The 24,699-nt window shown below is 46.2% G+C and overlaps 1 protein-coding gene across 8 annotated transcripts; it reads right to left on the reverse strand.

Annotated features, from left to right (window-relative positions):
• Window positions 1-2,685: 2,685 nt before the first annotated feature.
• PEX5 (peroxisomal biogenesis factor 5) lies at window positions 2,686-18,335 on the reverse strand. Of its 8 annotated transcripts, none has more exons than XM_070410737.1 (16): window positions 18,257-18,335; window positions 17,191-17,353; window positions 16,476-16,511; window positions 16,074-16,206; window positions 15,724-15,855; window positions 10,224-10,329; window positions 9,657-9,747; window positions 9,136-9,246; window positions 8,781-8,873; window positions 8,325-8,444; window positions 6,233-6,376; window positions 5,958-6,028; window positions 5,331-5,543; window positions 4,867-5,032; window positions 4,368-4,525; window positions 2,686-4,151 (listed from the first exon to the last, which is right to left on the reverse strand). In XM_070410737.1, the coding sequence occupies exons 2-16, from the start codon at window positions 17,335-17,337 to the stop codon at window positions 3,950-3,952; spliced, it is 1,923 nt and encodes a 640-aa protein (XP_070266838.1). In that variant the 5' UTR covers window positions 17,338-17,353; window positions 18,257-18,335; the 3' UTR covers window positions 2,686-3,949. The 8 variants fall into 8 exon arrangements, with proteins under 8 accessions (XP_070266838.1, XP_070266841.1, XP_070266840.1 ...); XM_070410740.1 differs by lacking the exon at window positions 18,257-18,335 and adding an exon at window positions 17,999-18,081 and having other exon boundaries at window positions 8,325-8,414; XM_070410739.1 differs by lacking the exon at window positions 18,257-18,335 and adding an exon at window positions 17,999-18,081 and having other exon boundaries at window positions 8,325-8,420.
• Window positions 18,336-24,699: the final 6,364 nt, after the last annotated feature.

The following is a 24,699-nucleotide window of genomic DNA, read 5'->3' on the forward strand; positions in this document are numbered from 1 at the left end:
CAACCAGAGTTTGGGACTATAAAGACGTCCTATCAAATTGTCTTCACACACCAAGCAGTCTTTCCATCATTTCACCTCCTATCAGTTTACCTGTAGAGGGAGAATGGTCTAGTCATACTGAATTGAGCACTCAGACATCTGCCAGTTACATTTCTTCCTGTAAAGAGAAAAACTTGGGAGGGAGGGTGGGGAGTTAAATTGTTTCTTAAAGTTGCAGAAGATATGCAATTCAGATTACATAGAAAAAAACAAGGTTACTCTGTACAGATTTGTATCATACAGGAACAAATGCCTGGCAATCCATAGTTTTGCAGTCTTACACCCTCTTTCTTTATTTACAGTCTCGCTTTAGGTAAACATATCCAGTCTCAGGACTTTAAATATCACCTGTATAAAGGACATAACTTTATCTAGATAGCCCTGACGTACCCCTAAGACTTAATGATCTACTTAAAATCTCTACTTGGAGATCTCTACCTCCAATCTAATGTATTCCAATCTAATGTATGGAACTTTGTTTTCCTTCCCAAACCTGCTCCATCCACTATTTTTCCCTCAGTTGAGGGCAATACCATTCTTGCAGTTGCTCAGGGTGGGAGTCATCCTTCATTTCTTTCCCTTACCCTCTGCAGCCAATCCAGCAGCAAGTTCCAGCAGTTGAAACGTGTGTGTGTGTGTGTGTGTGTGTGTGTGTGTGTGTGTGTGTGTTATGTATATACTAGAAGACCAATGCACAAAATTCATGCAGGAGTAGGCCTTCCTTCCCCGCTGCCAGCACTGACTTCCCTCTGGCACCCAGGACCCGGGCTTCCCTCGCAACCCTGGCTTCTTCCAGAAGGTTGTCCGGATGACATCTGGTCTAATTAGCATATTACACTTTTATTATTGTAGATGTGTATGTGTGTGTGTATAGATAGATAGATAGATAGATAGATAGATAGATAGACAGACATATACTGAATTCATCCAACCTTCTCTGGCTCCATACTCTCCATCCATCCCCTCCACTCCATGTCCACACTACACTAACCCACTAACATCCCTTACCTGGCTTACTCCAGGATCTTCCAAATTGGCCCACCTGCTTCAGTTCCAACCCAGCCTCCACACCCTCCATGATCCATTCTTTACGCTGCAGCAACTAAATCACATAACATCGCTTTTCTGCTCAAAACACTCCAGTGATTTCTTGTGGAACTTAGAATAAAATTCAAACTCTTTACCATAATGAAAAGAGCCTCCCTGCCATGGCTCCTGACCACCTGTCGACCCTCTCTCCTGCTATTCCTCTCCACCCCAGCCTTCTTCCTGTGGGATTGCAGAGCTTTTAACCTCACCAGTCTTCCCACTTGCCCCTGGGACCAGAACTCCCCATAGGTGGCTCCTCCCTTTCACTCAGATCACCTCATGACAAAGACCTTTTCCTGACGACTTTATCTAATGTTGTCTCCCCAAACCCTCCCCTTTACTCTCCTGTGCAATGTGCCATTTTGATACTTTCAAAACACATATGAATAACTGAAATGTTCATATATACTTACTTATTGTCTCTCCCCCTAGTATGTAAGCCATAAAAGCAGGGACCCTGTCTGCCTTGCTAATTGTAACCCTGGTGCCTGACAGGGACTCAATAAATACTGGCTGGATTTGATTTGGATTCAAGGGGCAGTTGGCACTGACTATGCAAGAAAAGTATCCTCTTGGATGCCGTCATGCCACCAAACGCAGGCAAGGCAGACAGACCTGGAGACTTCATTTAAACCAGAAGTTAGCTAAGCTTTCAAGCCATTTACTCGACCACTTTCTTCCTTCTTATATTTCCACATATCAAAACTACTGCTTCGGCCTGCCCAGCCCACTCCCAGGCCTGGAGCTTCATACTGCCCACTCCTCAGAGCCCCGGTCTCCAGCTGCCTGGAGATCACCCAGGTGGTGGCCACAGACACCCTCCTCCCTCATGGTGTTTTATTTTCTTTCCTCTGAAAGTATTACATGTGCACTAAAAAAAAAAAATTGGGATATGACAAAAAGGGGGAAATCCTCACACTTTTAGCATATTGGAATATTTCTTTATTCTCTTTTCTGTGCATTTATTAACCTTTTCTCATTATATTAACATTTATTGGCCTTGGAAACTGTACCATAAATATAAATAACTAAAATAATGTATCACTGTCTAGAAATTTACAGAACAAGTTCTTTTAGATTTTTTTTTAATTCTAATGTGGCCATGAACATTTATTTTCAAATATATTTGTTTATATTTTTTAATTTTTCCCCAGATTAGTGACCCATGTTGATATGGCTCTTCATACAGTCCTGAGAAAACCAGGCAGAGCCGAATGAAACCTTTAAATGAAACCTAAGCATTGGAAAAAACTACAAAACCCAAAAATGACATAGCACCACCCCCATATTTTTTGTAGTACACAAGTGTGAAAAGTGCATATGGTTGTTAAACATCTGTCTGTCCTGATAAACCATAAACTCCATGAACACAGGCACCTTGTCCATCTTATTCATAGTACCTAGTACATAATAGGTGCTGAGTAATTGCTAGGTACACAGATGTGCAATCAGTACACCGATGAGAATTTGAAAGATCAAGAGGAAAACTATTGAATCCCAATCCTCCAAACACCAACCCACCTTCCAACACCCCAACTTCATACTTGGCAATAGTACTCAGACCCATGTCAGTTCCATTTATTCTTCCTACAAATATTTTACAGTTTTATTTTAAAATCATTTACACATATTCATACAAAGAAAAATAAATCTCAGAATGGAACCTTGGGACCATGGTAGTTTAAAAAAAAATTCTGATCATTAGCTACTAATGACAAGGCAAGAGGCTCAGCAGTCATTTCTGGAGGTTAGTGTAGCTCCCCACGCAGGGCACAGGTGAGAAGAATCCAAGAGGCTCCCTCCTCTTCCCTCAATCTTCACCTTGCAGAGGTACTATAGGGGAAAGGGATTTTTTTACACTCTCCCCTAGAAACACTTCAAGATGTGCAGCAAAGTGCTAAGGTAACACTGAACCATCTCTTTGCTAGGAATTTGGCAAGATGGCAATTTCTGAAGCAACTTTCTAGAAGAGCTACTAGTTCAATTCCTACTCACAGGTCTAAGAGGAGGAGGGACTCCTGCACTCACATCCCACGTCCCAATGCCGTCCTTCCACCAACGGGCACAGAGCACAGCCCTTGACCTGATCCCATCAGGTCCCTTCTAGGCTAGCTAATTCCACAAGTGAGCCTTCCTGCTACCCAACATCAAACACTGTGTAGCAATTTACCCTGGCAGCTCTTGAGGACCCCCAGATAGTGAGGCCAGCATTCCTGTGTGCAGCATCATATCCAGGGAATCTGAGCAACAACCAGGAGAGGTCCAAGAATGACAGAACTATGAGCACCCCTACCAAAACTTGACTCTGCTGAGCCAAATCAACATTTAAGTCCAACCGACCAACTCCTGCCATCCCGCCCTAGATATGGTCATCACCAGAGGTGCATGGCAGAAGAATGGCCTACACATAACTGCCCAAGGAAGCTGTACTATTAGCAATTCCCAGTAAAAGGGGGAGGGGGGACAGACATTACAAATGTGGTAGACCCTATGAGAAATGGCAGCTGATGACAACAGTTACCCTATTATCTCTGGGTCCTACCCAAAAAGCAGCACCAAGAAAGGGCATGATATGCAGAGATCTGTAGCCGGGTGTGCACCCTTGAATTACCAAGGGACTCAAGAGATACAGCTCATTTTCCTACAATTATGTAGGAACTAGAACAAAGACTACCCACCCCTACATTGAGACCACTCCTGAGAGGCCGTACCGCTTATGATCATCAGCCCACCCCCTTGGTAGGCCCATTTGGGGAGAGGGAGTCACATCCAGAGCGGGGACCCCTCCAGGCAGACACTCACAGGGCAGCCCATCCCACTGTCACTGGGGCAGGCCAAACATAGTTAAGAGGGCGGACAGATCCCGGGCATCAGCCGCCCCATAAGCATCGCTCTGGCCTAACATGGACAATGCCAAACGCAGGGTGCTCCAAATGTTCTCTGACATGGCGCCCCCTTCACCCCGAGGTCCCCGGCTTTTCCTCTGCATGTTCAAGGCCTCCAAAAAGTGTTCCACAGCCTCCCTGTAGGGAACAGAAATGAGAGCTGGTGAGCAAAACACCAAGGAAGGAGGTAGGTCAGCTGGTATGGGGAGAAAGAAAGCTAGGGATGGATAGTCAAATAACAGGAACAGAGAATGAGGAGCTAGGGACAAAGGCAGGGAGAAAAGGTTCATTCATTACTCAGTAGATACCCTCACCAAGAAGTTCATTCATTCATTACTCAATAGATACTCTCACCGATGAGCCCCAAGGTTGATGCAGCTGATGCCCAGGTTATAGCGGGACCGTATATAGCCTGGTTGTAGCTCGAGGGCCCGACGGTATGCAGCTACTGCTTCTTCACTCTGGTTTCCATTGGCTAGGGTGGCCCCTAGTTTATTCCACAGCAAATAGTCCTGGGATAGGGATGGAGAAGGGTTAGGAACATAAGCCAAGTTCAGATCAAATTCTGCCCATTCCTTCCCTTTTCACCAATCTGTTTAGCTAATGTATGTTACAACCCCATTCCTTTCCCCTCAACAGTTCATTGTGTAGCTCAATGTAACCACTCTCATCATACAGACTCCTGTAAATTCAGATGGCTCTGCACACCCACTCTTCTTTGCCCAATTCTCCCAAGGTAACCTGTACATGGAACACTGGAATGAACTATCCCATGACTCCAAAGGTCCCAACAAATGATTCTTCCATAAGGTACAGAGTGATGTCCTATTTCCATTCCTCCCCTGAGACTCACATTGGGACGAACGCTGAGGGCAGCTGTGAAACAGTCCACTGCCTTGTCATACTCCCCACTCAGGTTGAAAAGGACCCCTAACCCACACTGCACATCAGGGTCAATGTTTGTAGGGTCCAGGCGCACAGCTGCCAGGAAGAGCTCTTTCACTTCAAGAAACAGGGAGCTAGAAAAGAAGAGAAAAATGTGGATGGACATGTCTACATATTCCTACCCCTCCAAAATAATTCCTTAATTAGTCAATCAGATCCCAGAGATTATCAATCTATCAGCCATCCTTCCTACTCTACTCCCAAATTCTAATTTACAAACCTGTTTTTCTGTCTCCTCCCAGCATTACACTGTAAAATGCAGACCTCCTTCAAGTACTAGTAGATCCTTGAGTCTCACTCTATCCAAATATCGAAAATCAAGGTTCTCCTCCTAATGGGTTACCATTCTCACCCCAGGAACTCCTCACTCACTCAGACAACAGAGATCCCAGGATGCGCTTGCTTGGGCCCAGTCCTGCGCCACTGGCCCCTTCTTCCCCGGGCACCACCAGATGGGCATAGGCTGGTGTATAGCGCAGCCAGTCTCGCAGGGTTTCACAGGCCTGTCGCTGCAGGGACTCGTTGGTGAAGCTGACAGCCAGTGCCATCAATGCTGTCTGGTTATCTGGCTTTAGCTCCAGACACCTGTTTGAACAGAAATGGACAGAACTGGTATTGCAGTGACAATGGCACCCATCAGTACCCTGGGATCCAAGCCAAGCTTTGGAATGCAGTCATGATGGCCTCACCTGCCAACTCCCTCCGATTAAGATACAGAGGAATCCTCTACACATAAGTTACTAATAAAATTATAGATCTGAGAAAGGGAACAGTTTAGCAGCCAAGGAACCAGCCAGGGTCTCACAAATAAAACCAAAAGCTATTGAAGGAATGGAACCAGTTATCGCCAACTCACTCCAAACCTTATAGTTTTAATCATGAAAAACACTCTAGTTAGTGGCCTGAAAGAAGACATGGATCTGGATCTGGGCTCTTATCATTCTAAAGGCGATTTGGAGAGCCCTGGACCCACCTCACCCCACCTCTCAGTGTACTCACTTCCGTAGTGCGCTGATGGCTAATAGTTCTTGTTCATTCTCTGCCTGTGTGGTACCCAGATACTGCCAAGCCTAGAGAGAAGTTGACAGATTCCATCACCCCTGTATTCACCTTTCCATCCTCCCCTCCTCTGGCTCCCCACCACTCACCATCTCACTCTCACCCCATCCCAGGCCAGCACACTGGCCCTAGTCCATCTGGGCTACTCTTTGGGACCTCCCTCAAAACTAGAGGAAGCAGTCTCTAACGTGAAGTCAGAAGAACGAGTCACTCACTTCCATGTGCTTAGGATCCTGCTGCACAGCCGCCTCAAAAAGCAGCACAGCATTCGGCAGGTCCCCATCCTGAAGTCGCCGCAGCCCTTCCTCGAAAGGCTGGGGGTGGTCACGCAGGGGGTTCTCCTCCTCAAACTGGTACCCCTGGAAGGAAGAGAAGCCAAGTAAGAACCCATACGAGAAGGAGTCATCACAGAGCAGCAGGAATAGGAGATGACAACCAACACAAAGGTGGAAAAGTTGAAGGTCTCCAGAAAGGTATCTGAACAAATGATGACAAAATTTCCATATTAATAAGGAAATCATGTATGACTACAGTGAAGTCATTCAGTTTTGTGCTCACACTTCTAGCTCCTGTTCACAATAACTGGAACGCTAGGCTGGCCTACAAACTCTGATCCATGCCAGGCATAAGCTTATTTTAGGAACCCTTTATAGACCTGAATTTTCAAATCCTTGACTTCTCACCAATGAACAGAATATATGTCTTGCCAGGATTTGCTTCCAGTAATAAGATAAGCTTTTCTTAGCTCTTCACAGGGCATTTCTAGTTATCCTGCAATATGTGACAATGTAAAGGATAACTACATTATAAGGCAATTTGGAATTAGAGACCCTGCCATTCAAATGCAAATCTTACCCAACTCATGGAGTCATTGTGGACAATAATAAGAGAGCATGTGTTGAAGCACTTAGAAATTTTTCATTTGTTCCCCAATTTCATTCTTAAAAGTTATTAATATTAATCTTTATCTGATGGTAAATGATAGCTAATCCCAAAATCCTGAGGGCAGAAATGTTTCAGAAATACACTGTCCCCGTCTAGCTGAGGAATTCTCATTTCAGGGAAGAGTTATGATGCTCTGTGCAAAGTTTTGTCTAGTGGTGTTTCATGTTAGGCAGAGAGTAATGAGGTAAAGTGGGAAATCAGACTGGGATAATAGGCAAAATCATATTTCTCTTAGTACTAAGTTTTTCATTGATTTTTTTAAAGTTATCTTCAACTTTATTCATCTCTATCTCTGCACAGCTCCCTTATGTCAAGATCTGCCTTCAGCATCCTGCCTTGTATCTCAATCCCTGGTTCTAGCCCCTGAATCCCTTCCCAAACAGATCTGAGCTGAGAAAAAGATATCCCTACTCACCTCCTCAGTTTCTATTTTGTCTTTTACAAAACCAAGCAATTCTCTCCCTTCCCTATCATGCTTCAACTCAGCAGCTTAATTATTAACCACATCCCCAAATGCCCTACAACCCACAGGTAGTATTTTTTCATAGTGATAACCCTGAAATAACATACACTTCTAAGTCAATAGTATATGCTATATGCAAAATTTGATCATTTTTCACCACTGACTGCTGGCAAATTTTCCTAACATTTATTTAATATAATTCTTTGAAAACACCCTAAATTGGGTGATCTGTAGGAAGAGATCAGAATTTAAAGTAAACTTGTGAGTTAAAAAAATACATAGGTATTAAGGTGTGGAGGCACAGAGAGTCTACCAACTACCACTCCACACCAAAGGAGTTATCTATCTTCTCAAAATGTTCTCAACCTCCCAAGCTCTTGCTGCATCATGTGCAAACTTCTACCATAAGTATAATGTCATCACACCATTGTTATTTGACAAGGGTGGTCTATTATTAACCTTTATAGCCTAAGAATAAAGCATACTCTCAATTACTAGAGGACAGCAGGGGCAAAGGAATGTTCCTTTCAGAAAAAAGGGGCTTAAGAAAATAATTACATAAAAGTGAGTACCCAGCCCTGGCCTGTTAGGCTCAGTGGATAGAGCATCAGCCTGCAAACTGAAGGATCCCAGGTTCGGTTCCAGTCAAGGGCACACACTTCAGTTGCAAGCTCAATCCCCAGCCCTGGTAGGGGTACGGGCAGGAGGCAACCAATCGATGTGTCTCTCTCACAGCAATGACTCTCTCTGTGTGTCTCTCCCCCTCCCTTCCACTCTGTCTAAAAATCAATGGAAAAATATTGCTGGGTGAGGATTAAAAAAGATGAATATCCAAATTCAGGATTAAAGGAGAGACAACAAAACAAGGAAATCCTGCGATCTGAAAATCTAGTTCTCACCTTATCATAGGAAGCAGTCGTGATGTCATCATAGTCAGAAAGCCAGGGGTGAACCTCAGCATCCCGTTTCGCCATCTCCTCCAACTCTGCCTGCAACTTGTCCCAGAAATCGACATCAGACTGTAAGGAAGGGAAGGAAGCTAGAAAAAGGGGATACATCATGACCACCCCACCCCACCTCAGCTCCACTAGAACGGTTCCCTAAGCACTAAACTTCAATGTGTTCAGAATATATGAAGAGCTTTTTCTAAATGCAGATTCCTAGATCCTACTCCCAGATTCTGATTCAGTCATCTGAGGTGATGCAGGAATTAGCATTTTTGAGAGGCACCAACCCCAAACAATTCTGACAGATGATCCAGGAACACTATGCTCATCATCTTTGGTGTTAACACCCACTTGCTCCCATGGAGTCTTTTCTTGTGCAGTGTGTGCTCCTGCACTATCTGCTCTCACCTCTATAGCTGATTTGGCTCGTTCAAACTCCATATCAAGGGCAGATGTGTTCCCTGGTCTTGTGAACTCGTCAACCCAGGCATCTGATGTACCCTGTGACAAAGAAGGATGGTCATACCACCAACACCAACTTTCTACCCACTAAACACTGACTAAATACCCACTGAACACCACCAACCTGGACACTTCTGAAAAGAACATTCTCAGAATCTCTTTCCCACCCACTCGGACCTGAACGCTACCAAGACAAGCTGACAATAAAATCCCTTCCCCATCTGGGACCACTGAACACTGAACCCAAGGCCTAGGACACCAGCTGGCTCTGAAGTGGAACTGGGAGGTGACAATGTCCTACCTGCTGCTGTACAAACTCTGCTGCCCACTGTTCTGCCTGAGCTCGGCCCGACCCTGCACCGGACTCCAGGGACACCTGCCCCTCGCCAATCTGCCGCACGAATTTCAGGAACTGGGGCACAGAGACACACATAGGCCACTCGGGAAAGAACTTCCAAGTGTGCACTCTCAACCATGCCCAAGAGGACCCTGCACTTAGCCCTCCCCCCTGACCATCTTGGGCTGTAGGAAAGATATACTACAGACCCTAAAAAAGGTAGAGAGCAAAAAGAAAGGATTTCTGGCTCTAAAGATTTAAGAAGGCAGGGCGGGGGGGGGGGGGGGGGGGGGGAGTTAGCAAGCAAGGAAATGAGGAAAGAATGTTGGAAGAAGAGGCAGATCCAAAGTCTCCATTCTCAATTAGAAGGAACAGACCAAGGATCTCATCTCCTTCTCTTTAAACTGAACTGGGGTAAGAGAAGCAAGACCCTTGACTTCCAAGACCAGCTCTGCTGGGCAAAGCAGCAGTGGGGTGTGGCTCACCTCAGAGTTAGCCAATTTGGGGTCATCCACTTTGGCCACAAAGTCACTGGCAGTATGCTGTAGATCATCCTCAGGATGATAATCATTATACCTGGAACAGGTAGGAACAAACTGATTTTACACATTAGTTAGCCATTACCTTCCCCATGCTATTCCCCACTCCCAGCCCATGGCAATCACACTTCCTATGGGGGAAAAGAGAGTGACTTTACTCTACTCTCTTGTTGAGGATCTACAATTTACATTAAAGAAGGACATCTGGGCAGGAGTGTAAAGCAATAGCTATATCCTTTTAACTCTCCCTTCCCCAAACATATCTTTGCAGAGAGAAAGAATAGACAGGCTCCAACTTAAAAAGGAAACAGGGCGCAGAAGGTAAAGTTACAAACTTTTGGTTAGGACAGTTAGGATTCTTAGGGATCATAATACAGGTGGGACCTTAATCTACAAAATGAAGGTTTTGCAAGATGGTTTGGGAATATAGATGGAGGAGGCTGGAGGAGGCTGGGAAAACTGTCCAATCCTCCTTCCACAGGGATCCATCCAGGAAGAAATGGCTGCACTCACCAGCGATCACTGGCAGTCGTTCCCTCGGGCTCTCCCAGCCACAACTTCTCCTCTGACTGTTCCAGATATTCCTCAGCCCAGCGGGCAGGAGACACAGACAAAGGGTCTGCAAGGAGCAGAGAGTTGAAAAAATCACAAAGGATTCAGTGAAGGGGCTGAGAAAAAGAGTACTACCTTGACCAAGCCAAAGCAGACAAAATCCTATTTAATCCCTCAGAGACCCCTGGTCAAAATATATATATATATATTACTAAATTTTCAGTATCCAACCTACTCCCCCAAGGGCCTGGCATGGAAATTTACTGAACCAGGAACAGGAGACCAAATAAAAAGAATAAGGACCAAAGCCTTTTGCTTAAAGTGTCAGAAACCTCAATAAGAAAAAGCAGGTACTAGGACCTTCACTTTCCTCAAAGGTACTATTGGAAAGCAGCAAGGAACTAAGGGAGAACAGAAGAACTCTAGTTCCTTAACCAAATCTCTGGTCTGCTCTCCATTTACAGAGTTCACACCCTCCTAACGAAAGGAGCATCATATTTCATCTTACTATACCTACCAAGAGAATCTGAGAACCAGAACACTGAGCTAGAATTAAAGATACAAGGGTCCATTCTTCCTACTGGATGTTTTTATTTTTTATTTTTTTAACTGAGATTTAAAATACAAACATGAAAGTTCATAAAGTATACCAAACTAAATAGACTGCTTCATTAGTTTCTACATATGAATATAACTCAAATCACCATCACCCAAATCAAGATACAGAATATTTATGGTTCCCTCATACCTCCATCCCCCAGAGATAAACATTATTCTGACTTCAGTCACTTTTGATTAATTTTGAGGGCTATGTTTTTAAGTCTAATTCTAGAAATTGTCTTAGCTCTAGTGGCAAAGGGCACAGCTGCAACATCTGAATAAACATATCAAGGCAACAGGTCGAATGAGGGTGCTAAACTGTTTGTTTCTCAACCTCCAGGACTTTGCCCTTTACTATTCTGGAGTCAGGGGGGAAAAGGCAAAAAAAAAATTATTCTAAGGGGCCCTAAAGAATGTGTAAACATAGAGAAAGCATAAGCCTGCAGTGTTCATTCCTTTTGCTCTGCATCCACATCTTTACAAACCAGATACTAAGATGGACTTCCTGTCTTTGTCCCCAGTTTGAAGAACTGTCATTGCTTTTAATGCTGAGGAGATTTATCCCCTCAGTATTAATGTTTAGCAGAACTCTATATTATATTCCATTTAACTGAGATTTAGCCTGAATAAATTCAACAAAGTAATCTCAACATCTGAGAAAGCAATGTCAAAATCTGAGAATATAAAGAATCAAGACTCTCAGAATATACCTAATTATAAATAATACTAGAGGCCCAGCACACGAAATCAAGTGAGATCCAGACCTGCCGCGCCACCAGGACCCCAGTCCTGCCGTGCATGAGTAGCTCACTGCCACGAGCCACGAGCAGCTCACGGGCCAGTGTGGGGGGCGGGGGGCGGGGGGACCTAGAGGTGCTCCATGCACCTCTTGGTGACCGGTTGTTTGGTCGTTACAGCATTACAGCCACAGGCTTCTTATATATGTAGATATTACCAATATAATAAAATATATCATTGACAATATTTTTGATCATGCACTCTGTCTCTTAATGTCACAGATTCCCAACATTTATATCCATATATCCTTCACTAGCTCTTATAGGCAACATTTATTTTTCCTTTGCCCCAACTAGACTGTTGGCTCAAGAGTAGAGACCTAATAATGAGATGCTTAACACTTAGACTTTATAATACCTCCTAGTTCCTTTGTCCATTCTGTTGAAGAATAACCAGTTCCTCCTCCTTACTCTCAATTAGAGTGTTTTACAAAAGCATACTCAGGCCACAAGTGCTCCTTACAGAGAACACCATTTCTGTGAAACGCTCCTCTCAAAGATAAGAAGCAACTGAAAAAAAAATACAAAGTGCCTGGACTATAAAACAGACATGAGAAAAATTAAAAGAAAATCCCAAAGGTGAGAAAAAGACTTCTTCAAATACCTGTAATTTAATATTTGGCCATATTAGCCAAAAGACTCAGAATTTTTTGGCATTTGGGAACCTGCTCCAACAAAGGAGTCAAAATAAAATTACCAAGAGAGTACCACTTGGCCTTCACAATATTTTTTGAGAAATTCTTGCAGAAAATCAGATTCATTTGGATACCTCTGAGATTGAAGCATCTAAAGCCTACAGATGGAAAAGGACTGTCCTAGGACACACTGATTAGTAGAGTTCAAACTAACAACTCAGGTACCAATTATCCAATTCAGAATGTTCACCTCTTACAGTTTTTCATTGTGTGTTCATTCCACCTAGGCACATCCAACTCAAACTCAGAACTTCCTACCCCTATCCATCAGTTTTCTGCATTTGCTAAATAGCACAGTAATAAAAATGTAGATTCTATAGTCAGCCTACCTGCACTCAAATCCCTACTCCCACAACTTATTCACCATGCATTTTCAGACAAATTACTCAACCTGCCAAGTTTCCATTTCCTTATCTATAAAATAGAAATAATAATAGCTACCTCAGAGAGAGGTCATAAAGACCAAATGAGATAATGGATACATAAAACACAAAGTAACAAGTATTTACGATTCTATCATAGCTGGCCACTCGTGGCAAACTTACACCAAAAATAGAAAACATCACAATGAGATTGTTATTCCTTTTATTCCACAGCCTCTTCCTCTGCCGTCCAGGGGAGATCTATGGCACTCACCTTCTGCTTCTACTGCCCACTGTTTTTCCTATGAAAGTACAAGATTCATTATCATTGAACCTCACACACCACGTTAGCTGTGGCCTTCTAAATTCAAAACTCCTTAAGGATGTGTTTCATTCCTAGAGCTAAGCAATCATGAAGTGGAGAATTATTTGGCCCAGAAAATTAGGGTTGGAGGGCATATTCTATCAACAAATCTGGCAGACTGAAAAGTAACTTTATACATACAGAAGGCCGAAAGACATATGAAAACATGCTCAAAGTGACTAACTATACGAGAGATGCAAATCAAAACAACAATGCGGTATCATCTCACACCTGTCAGAATGGCTATCATCAACAAATCAACAAACAACAAGTGCTGGAGAGGATGTGGAGAAAAAGGAACCCTTCTGCACTGCTGGTGGGAATGCAGACTGGTGCAGCCACTGTGGAGAACAGTATGGAGTTTCCTCAAAAAACTAAAAATAGAACTCCCATTTGACCCAGTGATCCCACTTCTAGGAATATATCCCAAGAAGCCAGAAACACCAATCAGAAAGGATATATGCACCCCTATGTTCATAGCAGCACAATTCACCATAGCTAAGATTTGGAAACAGCCTAAGTGCCCATCAGCAGATGAGTGGATTAAAAAACTGTGGTACATGTACACAATGGAATACTACGCTGCGGTAAAAAAGAAGGAATGCTTGCCTTTTGCAACAGCATGGATGGAACTGGAGAGCATTATGCTAAGTGAAATAAGCCAGTCAATGAAGGAAAACTACTACATGATCTCACTCATTCATGGATAATAAAGACCATTATAAACTTTTGAACAATAATAGATACAGAGGCAGAGCTGCCTCAAACTGATTGTCAAACTGCAGTGGGAAGGCCAGAGAGGGTTGGGGGGCAGAAGGGAGGGGAGTAAGAGATCAACCGAAGGACTTGTATGCATGCATATAAGCATAACTAATGGACATAAGACACTGGGGGGTAAGGGAGGGCAGGGGATTGTCAAGGGCGGGGGGTGGGGGAAGGACACATATGTAATACCCTTTGTAATACTTATTATAATATTTTTTTAAAAAGAATTTTTAAAAAAATAAAATTAAATTAAAAATTTAAAAAAAAAAAAAAAAAGAATATAACATATATAGCCCAGCTGGTGTTGCTCAGTGAAATTAGCAACCTATGAACCAGGAGATCATGGTTCGATTCCAGTCAGGGCCCACGCCTGGGTCGCAGGCTTGATCCCAAGTGGGGGGACGTGCAGGGGGCAGCCAATCAAAGAATCTCTCTCATCATTCATGTTTTTATGCCTCAAATCCCAACTCCACAACTTATTTACCATGCATCAATCTCAAAGGATGCAGTGAGCATGGATGCTCTCAAAGAGGGAAAATTTGGCTGAGACCCTGAAGAGCAAAAGCTGTAGGCCTAGCAGTACTACATAATGGTTAAACCCACAGGGTCTGGAATCATTCAAACCCAGAGTCAAATCCCAACTCCACTACTCACAAATTTGTGTCAAAGTTCTTATCTATAAAACTAGGAATAAAAACAGGAACTATCTCCTGGCTCTCATGATTAAATAGATAATGCATTTAAAGCACTAAACACAAAGCCTTTAAACATGGTAAATAAACATTAGCTATTATCATTAATTTGTATTATTATCATCAGGATATGTCTTTGACCTCCAAGATCTTATACTTCAGGCCCTTGAACTCAGCAATTTCACTCTCCAAGGCCCAATTCTGTTCAAGATAACTTAATGCCAAAATCCCATAGGGTGTGTTAAATAATTCTCCCTCCCTGAGCCACACTGCAATCCATCCAATTTCTCCACCAAACTACAATAATAAAGTTTCAGGTAACAAAGAAGTAAACATAATTCCTCACCCCCTCCCCCGCCCCCTCTTTTTCTCTCTCTCTCACAAACACAAACAGTCCTCTGTTTAATATAAGTTTCAATTCCCTATTATTATTATCACCTAAGGGAAATCAGATTCAGTGGCCCATAGAAATGAGTCAAGAATTCAGAAAAGTCATAAGCAGCTGAATCACTCTACATATACCCTTAGATGAATTAGGGTAACAGTGCAGAATACTGATTGACCCATGGGAACCTGCCGGAAGCCGGTCCATCCTTGCTGCTTGACACAGTTGCTGCAGGGAAGAAACATATGCACAGCATATGTTTCAAGGGACCTGGGGTATACGGCATACTGTTCTTAATATGTTTGCTCCCCTTCTTAGGGCTATGTGTTTTAACCAAGGTCACCTCTCCGAGAAAGGTTGTTTCCCCAGGTAGGGATTTTTCCCTGGAGTTAGGGAGGGAATAAAACCCCCTAACTAAGTGCCAGGCGGGTAATTAATCACTTTAACTACAATCATGCTTAAGCTACATAATCTTTACTTAAGATAATCTCCCTCAGTTACTTCCTTGTAGCTTCATTGAACAATAGAGTAACCTTGGAATGGAGATAAGAAATGTCCTAACCTTTGGAATAGAATGGATACAATTAAAATCAACTGATATAAATACAGATGTAACAGAATAAAGATAGAACTTGGCTGGAGATCCTGGCTAGAAAACCTGGCTAGGCTGCTGATCAACTGAATGCTGTCTCCATGTCATTCCTTCTTCGCCGACTCCGTCTACACCTTTGGGAATCCCTGGACCTGCTGGGGTTGGACCCCAATAGGAACCACTTCAGATTTTCCCCTGAGGAGCCTCACCTGTAACTTCAGAGATGAATTCTTGGGACCAGTCCGTCTCATTATAATCCTGCGTTACATCCACAGCATCTCCAGCTGCAAGAAACTCCTGGGCCCAGTTCTCAGACAAGGCCAAGTCTGCCACCCCAGGGGCTGGAGATAGAGAAGGAGAGAACTGAGAAACAAAAGAAATGCATATCATTCTCTCATGCCTAAAGATCCCTGAATGTCCATGAAAACACTGTTCCTTTTGTCTCCTTCTGCATCTCAAGTTTCCCAGTCCCAGCAGCATCCAAATATGGAACCCCCTTGGCTCTATCTGCACACACAAAAAAATGGTGATCTCCCCTCCCATCAGACTCTGGACCCACCTCTCTGGGGTGCCTGGCGGAAACTTGACTGTTCAATCTCCTGCATCTCTGCCAGGAGGTCATCCATCTTGAAGGTCTGAGGGGCACGCGATATAAGTGGTTCATTCTGGTCCTGGAGGAATTCGCCCACCAACTGTCAGAAGAGAGATGGTGAGATGAACCCAGCAAGAGGCAGGGCCATGGGATGGGGGTTACTAATGTCAAACAGAAGGAAAAGAAAACACAGAAACTACAGATTTGGGAATATGCCAAGAAATACATTTTTTTTAAAATAAGCAAGAGGGCTAAAGCACATTTCATTTGGTCAGGAAAGTCCAAAGAATGAAATGTGGGTGAACCAACTTTAGAGTAAAAACACAATGGGCAACAGGAAAATTAAACAGAAGAGACTAGAATATTTACCTCATCTTCAGAGGCTACCCCCAAAGGCTTAGGGACCTAGACAGAAGGGAGACAACAAAACCTCTGTGAGCCTCGTTTCTTCACCTATAAAACAGTTGCCTCCATCAATGTAAAGATGTACAGTGCTTAGCATGTTGCTTAGTAAACACTCATTGAGTGGTAACTATTCTTTGCAACACGATGAGCAGTGATTTTCAACCTTTTTTCATCTCATGGCACACACAAACTAATTCCTAAAATTCTGCAGCACACCAAAAAATAAATTTTCTGCTGATCCAACCAAAAAAAAAAAATAGGTATAGCTTTGTTTTTTGTTAAATGTATCTTTTCATTGATTTCAGAGAAGGAAGAGAGCGATAGAAACATCAATGATGAGAGAGAATCACTGATCGACTGCCTCCTGCACACCCCGCTCTGGGGATCAAGCCCCCAACCCTGGCATGTGCCCTGACCCAGCATCCAACTGTGACCACAACCCGCTGGGCTAGGTCTCATTTCCATTCATTCACAGCGGACGGCTATTGTTTGGGCTCTTGTCATTTTTTTTATTTGACAATCTAAAGAGAAAGAGGTCAGTGCCCCTACTGCACAGTCGGGTATTGCGTGTCTTACAAAGTCCGGCCGCGCACAGAGAAAGCCGTTCGGTGTACGTACTTCCTAACAGGCACCCTCTACCCCACGCCACTCCTGGGCCCTCCGACCCAAGAACACTCACCGCCTCGGAGGCTGGGGTCCCCGGTGGCCAGGGACCGGGCCTCAGCCCCTCCTGCCGAAGGGCCTTGTCCTGGGTGAAGTGCCCGGCCAGCTTCATGAGCGGGTTGGCACCCCCGCATTCGGCCTCCACCAGCTCCCGCATCGCCATGGCGACCGCCAGCTCTCTGATGGGCAGAGGAGGTGAGGAACTCAGGTCCCGCCGTCACACCCAACCACCACCCAGCCAGAATCTGGAGGAGGCGGACCAACGTCCGCCCCAGGTTAGCCCCTGGCCCTTCCCCACCTGTGCCTTCTGCTGCGGCCTCACCTCGGTCAGAGTCCGAGAGGGGACCGCTGCTCTCCTGCCGCCCACCCACCCCCCACCCCCAGTCCCAGGCCGCCGCTTCCAGCCGGGGCCTCCCCAGAGGCCTCCACGACTGCAGGCTCAGGCGGCGGGACTGACCGGCCGGCAACCCTCAGAGGGGCCTGGACCCCGGGAGAGGACGGGGGGACAGTTCCGCAACCGGGCTGTACCGGGGTACCGGCGGGACAGGGCAGGGCAGGGAGAGTGGGGACGCCGCCAGACCGCAACGCCAGGCCCCCCACTCCCCACGGCCCCACAGCATCGAGGAGGGACATCCCCTCCCCGGAGTCACCTGAGCCCCTCCTCCAGCCCCGCCGAGCCAGGCCCACCCCGCCCGCGCTCCGGACCACCCCGTCTCCCCCGCCCCAGCCCCAGCCCCAGCCCCGTCCCGGGACCCGCGAGGACACGGCAAGGACGCGGAACGCTCGGTGAACGTGTCCTCAGGTCCCCCAGGCCCTGCGCTCACCGTCGCGCGCCGCGCCGCCCGACCTGCCGGGGCACCTGGTGCCGGGCCGAGTGGGAGAGGAAAAGATGGGGCGGGGCGCCGGGGGCGGGGCTCAGGCTTAAAGGGGCCGTGACCGCCGGGCTGCGGCCGCGGCCTCTCGGAAGTCGTTGAAGGGGCGGGGCCTTAAGGTCGAGAGGCGGCACGACGGGAGCCACCGTGAGTCTTAAAGGGGAAGAGCGCCTTAAAGGGGAAGTCTGGAACCGCTCTGGGAGCTCTTACCAGGATCACGGACTCCAGGACTTATTTGAAGGGAAGCTCGAAGAAGAATGGAGCTAGGAGGGGCTTCCTCCGCTTCGGTGAAAGCCGAGGGCGCTGGATCCTAGGCTCAGTTCATTCCGGCTCTTTCCTGGAGGTGCACCGTATAACGCGGGATTTGCGAGGTTCAAATCGGGGGCCCTCCCCAGCCTTCTAGGCCTGTCTCCTCCTAAATCGCCCCTAGCTGGCCGCGTACAGTCTCCATGGAGACAGAAGCTTGCCCTCAAGCCCTCTGCCACCTCTGGCTAGTGGGGGAAATAGCACTAGATGATGACAAATTTCGTCGACTAAAATAGGGTCCAAGCATCCTGAGACTTCAAGGGGAAGGAGCCCAGTGAGTCATTCATTCCTCTTCCCTCCTCCCTCCCTCGCCATTGGTCAAGGTCACCATGGTGACCTTACTCCCACTGCTCCAAACTAGGAAAGCACAGGCAAGATGCAAGAAATGATTTTTAGCCACGGATTAAGCCTCATACCCCACCAAATGCCACAGAGGTGGCTCTGGTGTCAAACTTCAAGGTCACTGAGAAACCCTGAAATCTCACCTGGCTCCAAGGCCAAGGGAATTCTGGTGTCATGCAAAAGGGCACGAGGTGCTCAGGGCTGCTGGTAGATGGGCCGGCGGCATGGGTTAGTGCCAAGAGAACAAAAGTCCGAGTCCAGCCCATGGTGCAGGAGGGGGATAGGTAGACAGCAGGTGGCACCCTGGGCCAGGCTGTCCTGCAAATTTCAAAGGTGTAGGTTCCAGGGGACTTGGGAGGCATAGCTGCGTAAACTTATTCCAGGGAAAGTAGAGAAGCTGCTCCAATACATCAGGGAAACAGAATGGCAGGGCAGGCCTGAAGATTATGCAAAAATTCTCCTTTCAGAGGCCCTAACCTGCCAGGAGCCGGTCCATCCTTGCTGCTTGACACAGTCGCTGCAGAGAAGAAATATCTGCACAGCATATGTTTCAAGGGACCTGACGTATATGGCATACTGTTCTTAATATGTTTGCTCCCCTTCTTGGCACTATGTGTTTTAACCAAGGTCACCTCTCCAAGAAAGGTTGTTTCCCCAGGTAGGAATTTTCCCCTGAAGTTAGGGAGGGAATAAAACCCCTTAACTAAATGCCCGGCGGGTAGTTAATCACTTTAACTAAGAACAGTCACTCTTAAGCTACATAATCTTTACTCCCTGGAATGGAGATAAGAAACGCCCTAACCTTTGCAATAGAAATTGACAGGATTAAAATCAACTGGTATAAATACAGATGTAATAAGACAACAGAGAACAGAACCTAGAGACAGAACCTAGTGAGAGAACATGGCAAAAGATCCTGAACAGAACTTTGCTGGAGATCCTGAACAGAACTTGGCACTGTGTCATTCATTCTCCGCCGACTCCATCCACACCTTGGGGAACCCCTGGACCTGTTGGGACTGGACCCCAACACTAACCCAATACCCTGTTCCCCTGGTACACAATGACATTAGTAGAAGGAAGGCATTTCTGCTGGTGCAGATAAGCTTACATCATGACATTAATTCCAGGTGTGTTTTTCATTTTCAGTCCAGCTTTCTTATTATCTTTACCAACAGTTATTTGGGACACAGTGTTGGTTTAGCCCCAATCCAAAGGTTATTTTGCCCCATCTTAGCATCCCAAAGGTTTGAGGAATAAGACAGTTCAGGTGGGATGGCAGCACCAACTCCATTTTACAGTGGCTTTATATTATTTTTCTACCTACCAATGCCTTACTTAAAAAGCTCTCATAGCCAAGATTCTGCCCATTTTGAGGTGTGACCAAAAGACCACCTGCTTGTTGAACTAATCTCTGTTTTGTATTAACTGTAGTACCAGGTCAGCTTTGCCCATCCAAATCAAGGTCACCCACAGAAGCTGGCACCCAACAGCCTGTGAGCTCTTGTTTGTTAAGAACCTAGGGACTCCCGTTGCTAAAGCCCCCATCTATTAAAAAATTAATAGATAATTAGTTAATAAAATTTAAAAAATTAACCTCGTGCCCTAACCAGTTTGGCTCAGTGGATAGAAGGGTCTGTGGACTGACGGGTCCCAGGTTCGATTCTGGTCAAGGGCATGTACCTTGGTTGCGGGCACATCCCCAGTGGGGAGTGTGCAGGAGGCAGCTGATCGATGTTTCTCTCTCATCGATGTTTCTAACTCTCTATCCCTCTCCCTTCCTCTCTGTAAAAAACCAATAAAATATATATTTTTAAAATAACCTCATATCTGTTTAAAACACACTGGAAACTATAAAAATAGTCATTCTCCTACTGGCATTAGCCACAATACGCTCCTGTAAACTGTCAAGGAGAAGAAAAAAATCCACATGTCTCTGACTCCAAAGCAAGTGTTCAAAACCACAACCCTATGCTGCCTGGACTTTGAATGAAAGGAACTTCAGGGATCTCTAGAACTTCATGATTTAAAAGACCCCATTTACTGTGGCTAGGGATAGTTTTGTGCATCTCCCAATAATTAATGATAATAACAGCTGACATGGAATATGCTGATTCTGAGTTATTTCAGAAAAAGTTCTTACTTAAGCCTCTCTCGACCCTTTGAGGAAGTAATTCCCCTTTTAGGTGATGAACCAACGCTTAGAGAAAAAGACAAAGAACAAACACTAAGGTGCTGGGATTTGTACAGAGGCAGAGCTGATAGCAAAGTCCTCATCAGCCTTGCACCCCATGACCTCACCTGGCAAGGGGGCCCTCTGTGCTGTAGAATTTTCTCAAAGCAACAAGATGGCTTGTCAAGAGTAGGGCCCTGAGGGCCTGGCCCGTGTGGCTCAGTGGTTGAGTGTTGACCAACAAACCAAGAATTCACCTGTTCGATGCCTGGTCAGGGCACATGCCTGGGTTGTGGGCTTGATCCCCAGTAGGGGGCATGGAGGAGGCAGCTGATCAATGTCGCTCTCTCTCTCTCATTGATGTTTCTATCTCTCTATCCCTCTCCCTTCCTCTCTCTCAAAAAAGAAAAAAGAGTAGGGGCTAAGGAAGAGGGTCCCTGGCCCTGGGCTCTGTGAGGGGACTGCTAAACTATCAGGAGACTAGGTAGCATGAGCAGCCTAAGTCCACCTGGTACCCTGGGGCTTTGACCAGTTGTCATCTGGAAGATGTATTACCCTCTCTTCACTGCTTCATGCCTTTCAGACTTTGCCCTCCCTGTAGCACCATGGAATGAAGGAAGGCTGCTCTTCCTTCAGAGGCCTAATTAAAAGTAGAGGTCTTCTCAAATGTAGCTTTTGCCCACTAGCAGCCTCTTTCCCCAGAGCCTGCCACACCGCAGCCCACGCGGAGACCACAGTATAATCCTAACTGCACGTGTTTAAGGGGGAAAGACCACACCTGATGAGGAGACAGGAGAGGGCTACAGACCTGAGGTGAGAACTTAGGAAAAGCGGGCAGCTCTTTGAGGTTGGATATTTGGGGCTGACATTCCCTTATCCTTGTATATTGGAATTCTCACCCAGGCATCGTGGGATTTTTACTCCTGTTTTCTCAAAGTCAGCTCCACCATATCCCAGAGTCTCCATCACCCCCTTCCTCCTACCCACTGTTGCTAAATTTAAATCCTCATCTGTCCTTTTCCTGGAGGACGTGGGTATTTTAAGGGAGCGACAGCGTGGTGCCGCGGGAGATGCAATGACACCAGTGCTGTGAAAATAATCCTGCTAGCTCCTCCTCTCTGTCTGTCAGATGCCTCCACCCACCTGCCAGGGACTCGCCCAAAGGATGCTGCATGAGGAGAGGGTTCCCAGGAAGTGGAGTTCGGGAAACCGGGAAACCATACCCAAGGTGCACAGAGAAACAGAGTGGACACAAACTCATCCTTAGACACCCCTTGGAGACATCCCAGGATCTGAGGGAGTCACCAGGTCAACATATAGTCCAGAGTCCTGAGGTATAGTAAGTCTGGGGGGTCTTCTAGGGGACACACTTTGGGGAGCAAACATGGATATTACTTTTTGAAGGGTATATGAGACCTTCCATAGCTCCTAGGAGATGGAGAGCAGAAGTGTCATTCTTTCCCTACCTAACCAAGTCCCCAGGGTGGGGGCTACTGGGGCAATAGAGGTTTCCGAATTCTTGCTGATTAGTGCATCAGCCTGAAGGTTGCAGGGTGGAATGGAGACTCCTGAAGTGTGCAGAGCCCTCCTGCATTTACACACTACCAGTGTGTGTGTGTGTGCCGAACACCCAGGAAGCACAAGGGTGAGTTTTCAGGTCTCTGGCCTGGTAACAGGGAGGACACACTTTGTTCTTGAACTCGTGGTTACCATATCTGCCTCTACAGCATGGCTTTTCCCAGGGGCATAGCTCTTCGTCTTGCAGCTTTTAGAAAGTTAATTAATTTTCATTGCAGAGAGAGGATTTCAGAGGAAAACATCCTTCCAGTGCAGAAGAATGGAGTCAGGCCAAAGGAGATATGTCGGCTATTTCGAATTAAATGGGAGTAGGTAAATTGGAAACGCTGGCCAAAACCAGGCACCCTGAGATTTTGCCAGCTTCTACATGGGAGGCTATGGAGCAGCCTTCCAGGAGACCTTGAGCAACAAAATAAAAACGCATTTGGTCTGCTGCCTGCTGTGTTTCCTCTGCATGGTCAGAGTTAGCATCTTGCCTCATGCCTGATTCCTCATGTGTGTGTATTTGAGAGAGAGTGTTCAAGGTCTTCTCCAGGCCCCCAGGCTCCTACTTATACCACCACCCCACCACCACCCATGATGCCTCTACATGTACAATTGTCATAGAGGGAGACGGCAGTAACCATACACTGGGATCTGGGGTGTCAGACACGAGGGACAGGAAAGGTTACACCTATAAGACATAATCAGTGATCCGTGGCTCTGATTCTGGAGTCTCCAGGAAACTAACGTAGAATGGTAGGTTTCAGAAAAAAACTCCACCCCAGGGGCAGACGATCCAAAAAGGCCAGGAGTCTGGCTGACGTTGGGCAGATGCTAAGAAAGACTCCACGCTGCCATTTGCCATTCTATGCTGCTGATGTGTGTACATCAAGGGGAGGGGGTGGGGGGAGACAGTTCCCAGTGAGCTCTCCCTCTCCCCCACCCGCTCCATAGAGGTGTGGCTTGAACTGGAGGTGAATAAGGACCCCGTGCCGAGGTCTCAGCCACAGTGCATGGGCCCCAAGGGCAAGCACAGAAATAAAGGGATGCACTTGGTTTCAGCTCCTCCGCATGGGAAGCTGTGGTCTCGGAGACCAGGGAGCGTGAGGGTGAGGAGGGATGGCAAGAGGGAGAAGAATGACGTGAACACACTGAGATTCAGGACAACAAAGTCTCTCTCATGCCTCTCTACCTATTGAGCCATCACCTGAGCCTCTGCAGGACTCTGGCTGAACAGGTAGAGCTGCCTCCCACATGGTATTGCCACAGACACAGAAATGTCAGCTTGGCACACAGGTGGCCCCACCACAGGAGAGGCTGCCTCAGGGCATGGGCTTGGCTGCCTCTGTCCTCTATGCACTGACCTCCCAGGGTAGAGGTCACCAGAGCAGCTCTCCTCTCCCCTTCTACCAATAAGCCTCAGTGTGAGAGCCACACGCACCACCTCATTCATCATTTATGGAGCCCCTACTATGTGCCAGACCCTATATAATTTGCTGAGGATACCACAAATCTGGTGGTGCAAACAGACATGTACTGCAGTCTAGTAGGAAGTGCTGTGATGGGGGCATAAACAAGAGATGCCAGAGCACAGAAGACTTCCTGGAAGAAGCAACATTGGAACTGGGTGTTCAGTGATAAGTAGAAGATTGCGCACAAAGAGAATAGATAAGTAGAATAGTTAATAAAACATAAGCACACAAAGGGGAAAGCACATGCTGGGCAGAGGGAACAGTATGCGCAAAGATGAAGGCAGGAATGAGCAGGGTGAATTTGGGAAGTACTAGTGGTCTGTGTGACCAGGTGCACAGGAGAGGTGGTAGAGAGAGCCCAGGGAGGGAGGCAAGGTCTGACCCCCCTGGGTTAAGTGCCACCCCCAAGGCACCAGAACTTGACTGGCAGTGACGGGAAGGAAGGGAAAGTTCTAAGAGGAGTTGGCATAACCAGCATTGCACTTTGGAAAGGTCACTCAGACCCAGAGTCAGGCTGGAGTGCAGTAAGACCCCAGAGGCAAGGAGACCAGGCATATATTGACAGGCTCATTGAAGCAACACAGCAGCAGCAGTAGAGGAAAGAGAAAGGAAAGGACATGTTGAGAGATTTTAAGGGGTAAAAACGACAGATGTCATCCCCAATTTGGACATGAGGTGAAGGGAGAGGGAGAAGTCTAGACTGACACCCAGGTTTCTGGCTTAGGTAACTGGGTGAAAGACAATAGGGAGAGGTAAGCAACAATAGAGCAGGATTTGGGTTAAGGTTGAGTCTGAGGCAC

This window comes from Myotis yumanensis, unplaced genomic scaffold (assembly GCF_028538775.1).
Source record: "Myotis yumanensis isolate MYYU_CA2020_CCGP unplaced genomic scaffold, mMyoYum1.0.hap1 SCAF_3, whole genome shotgun sequence".
Taxonomy (NCBI): domain Eukaryota; kingdom Metazoa; phylum Chordata; class Mammalia; order Chiroptera; family Vespertilionidae; genus Myotis; species Myotis yumanensis.

Coding starts and splice junctions, on each gene's coding strand:
- PEX5 (XM_070410737.1), bottom strand. CDS start 17,337: ATGGCGATGCGGGAGCTGGTGGAGGCCGAATGCGGGGGTGCCAACCCG. Junction 5,033..5,330: donor CTGGGATCTCTGTTGTCTGA/GTGAGTGAGGAG, acceptor CTTCTTTTCTAG/CTCCCTGTTTCTTGAAGTGA. Junction 4,526..4,866: donor CCCTCAGCGTTCGTCCCAAT/GTGAGTCTCAGG, acceptor TCCCTATCCCAG/GACTATTTGCTGTGGAATAA.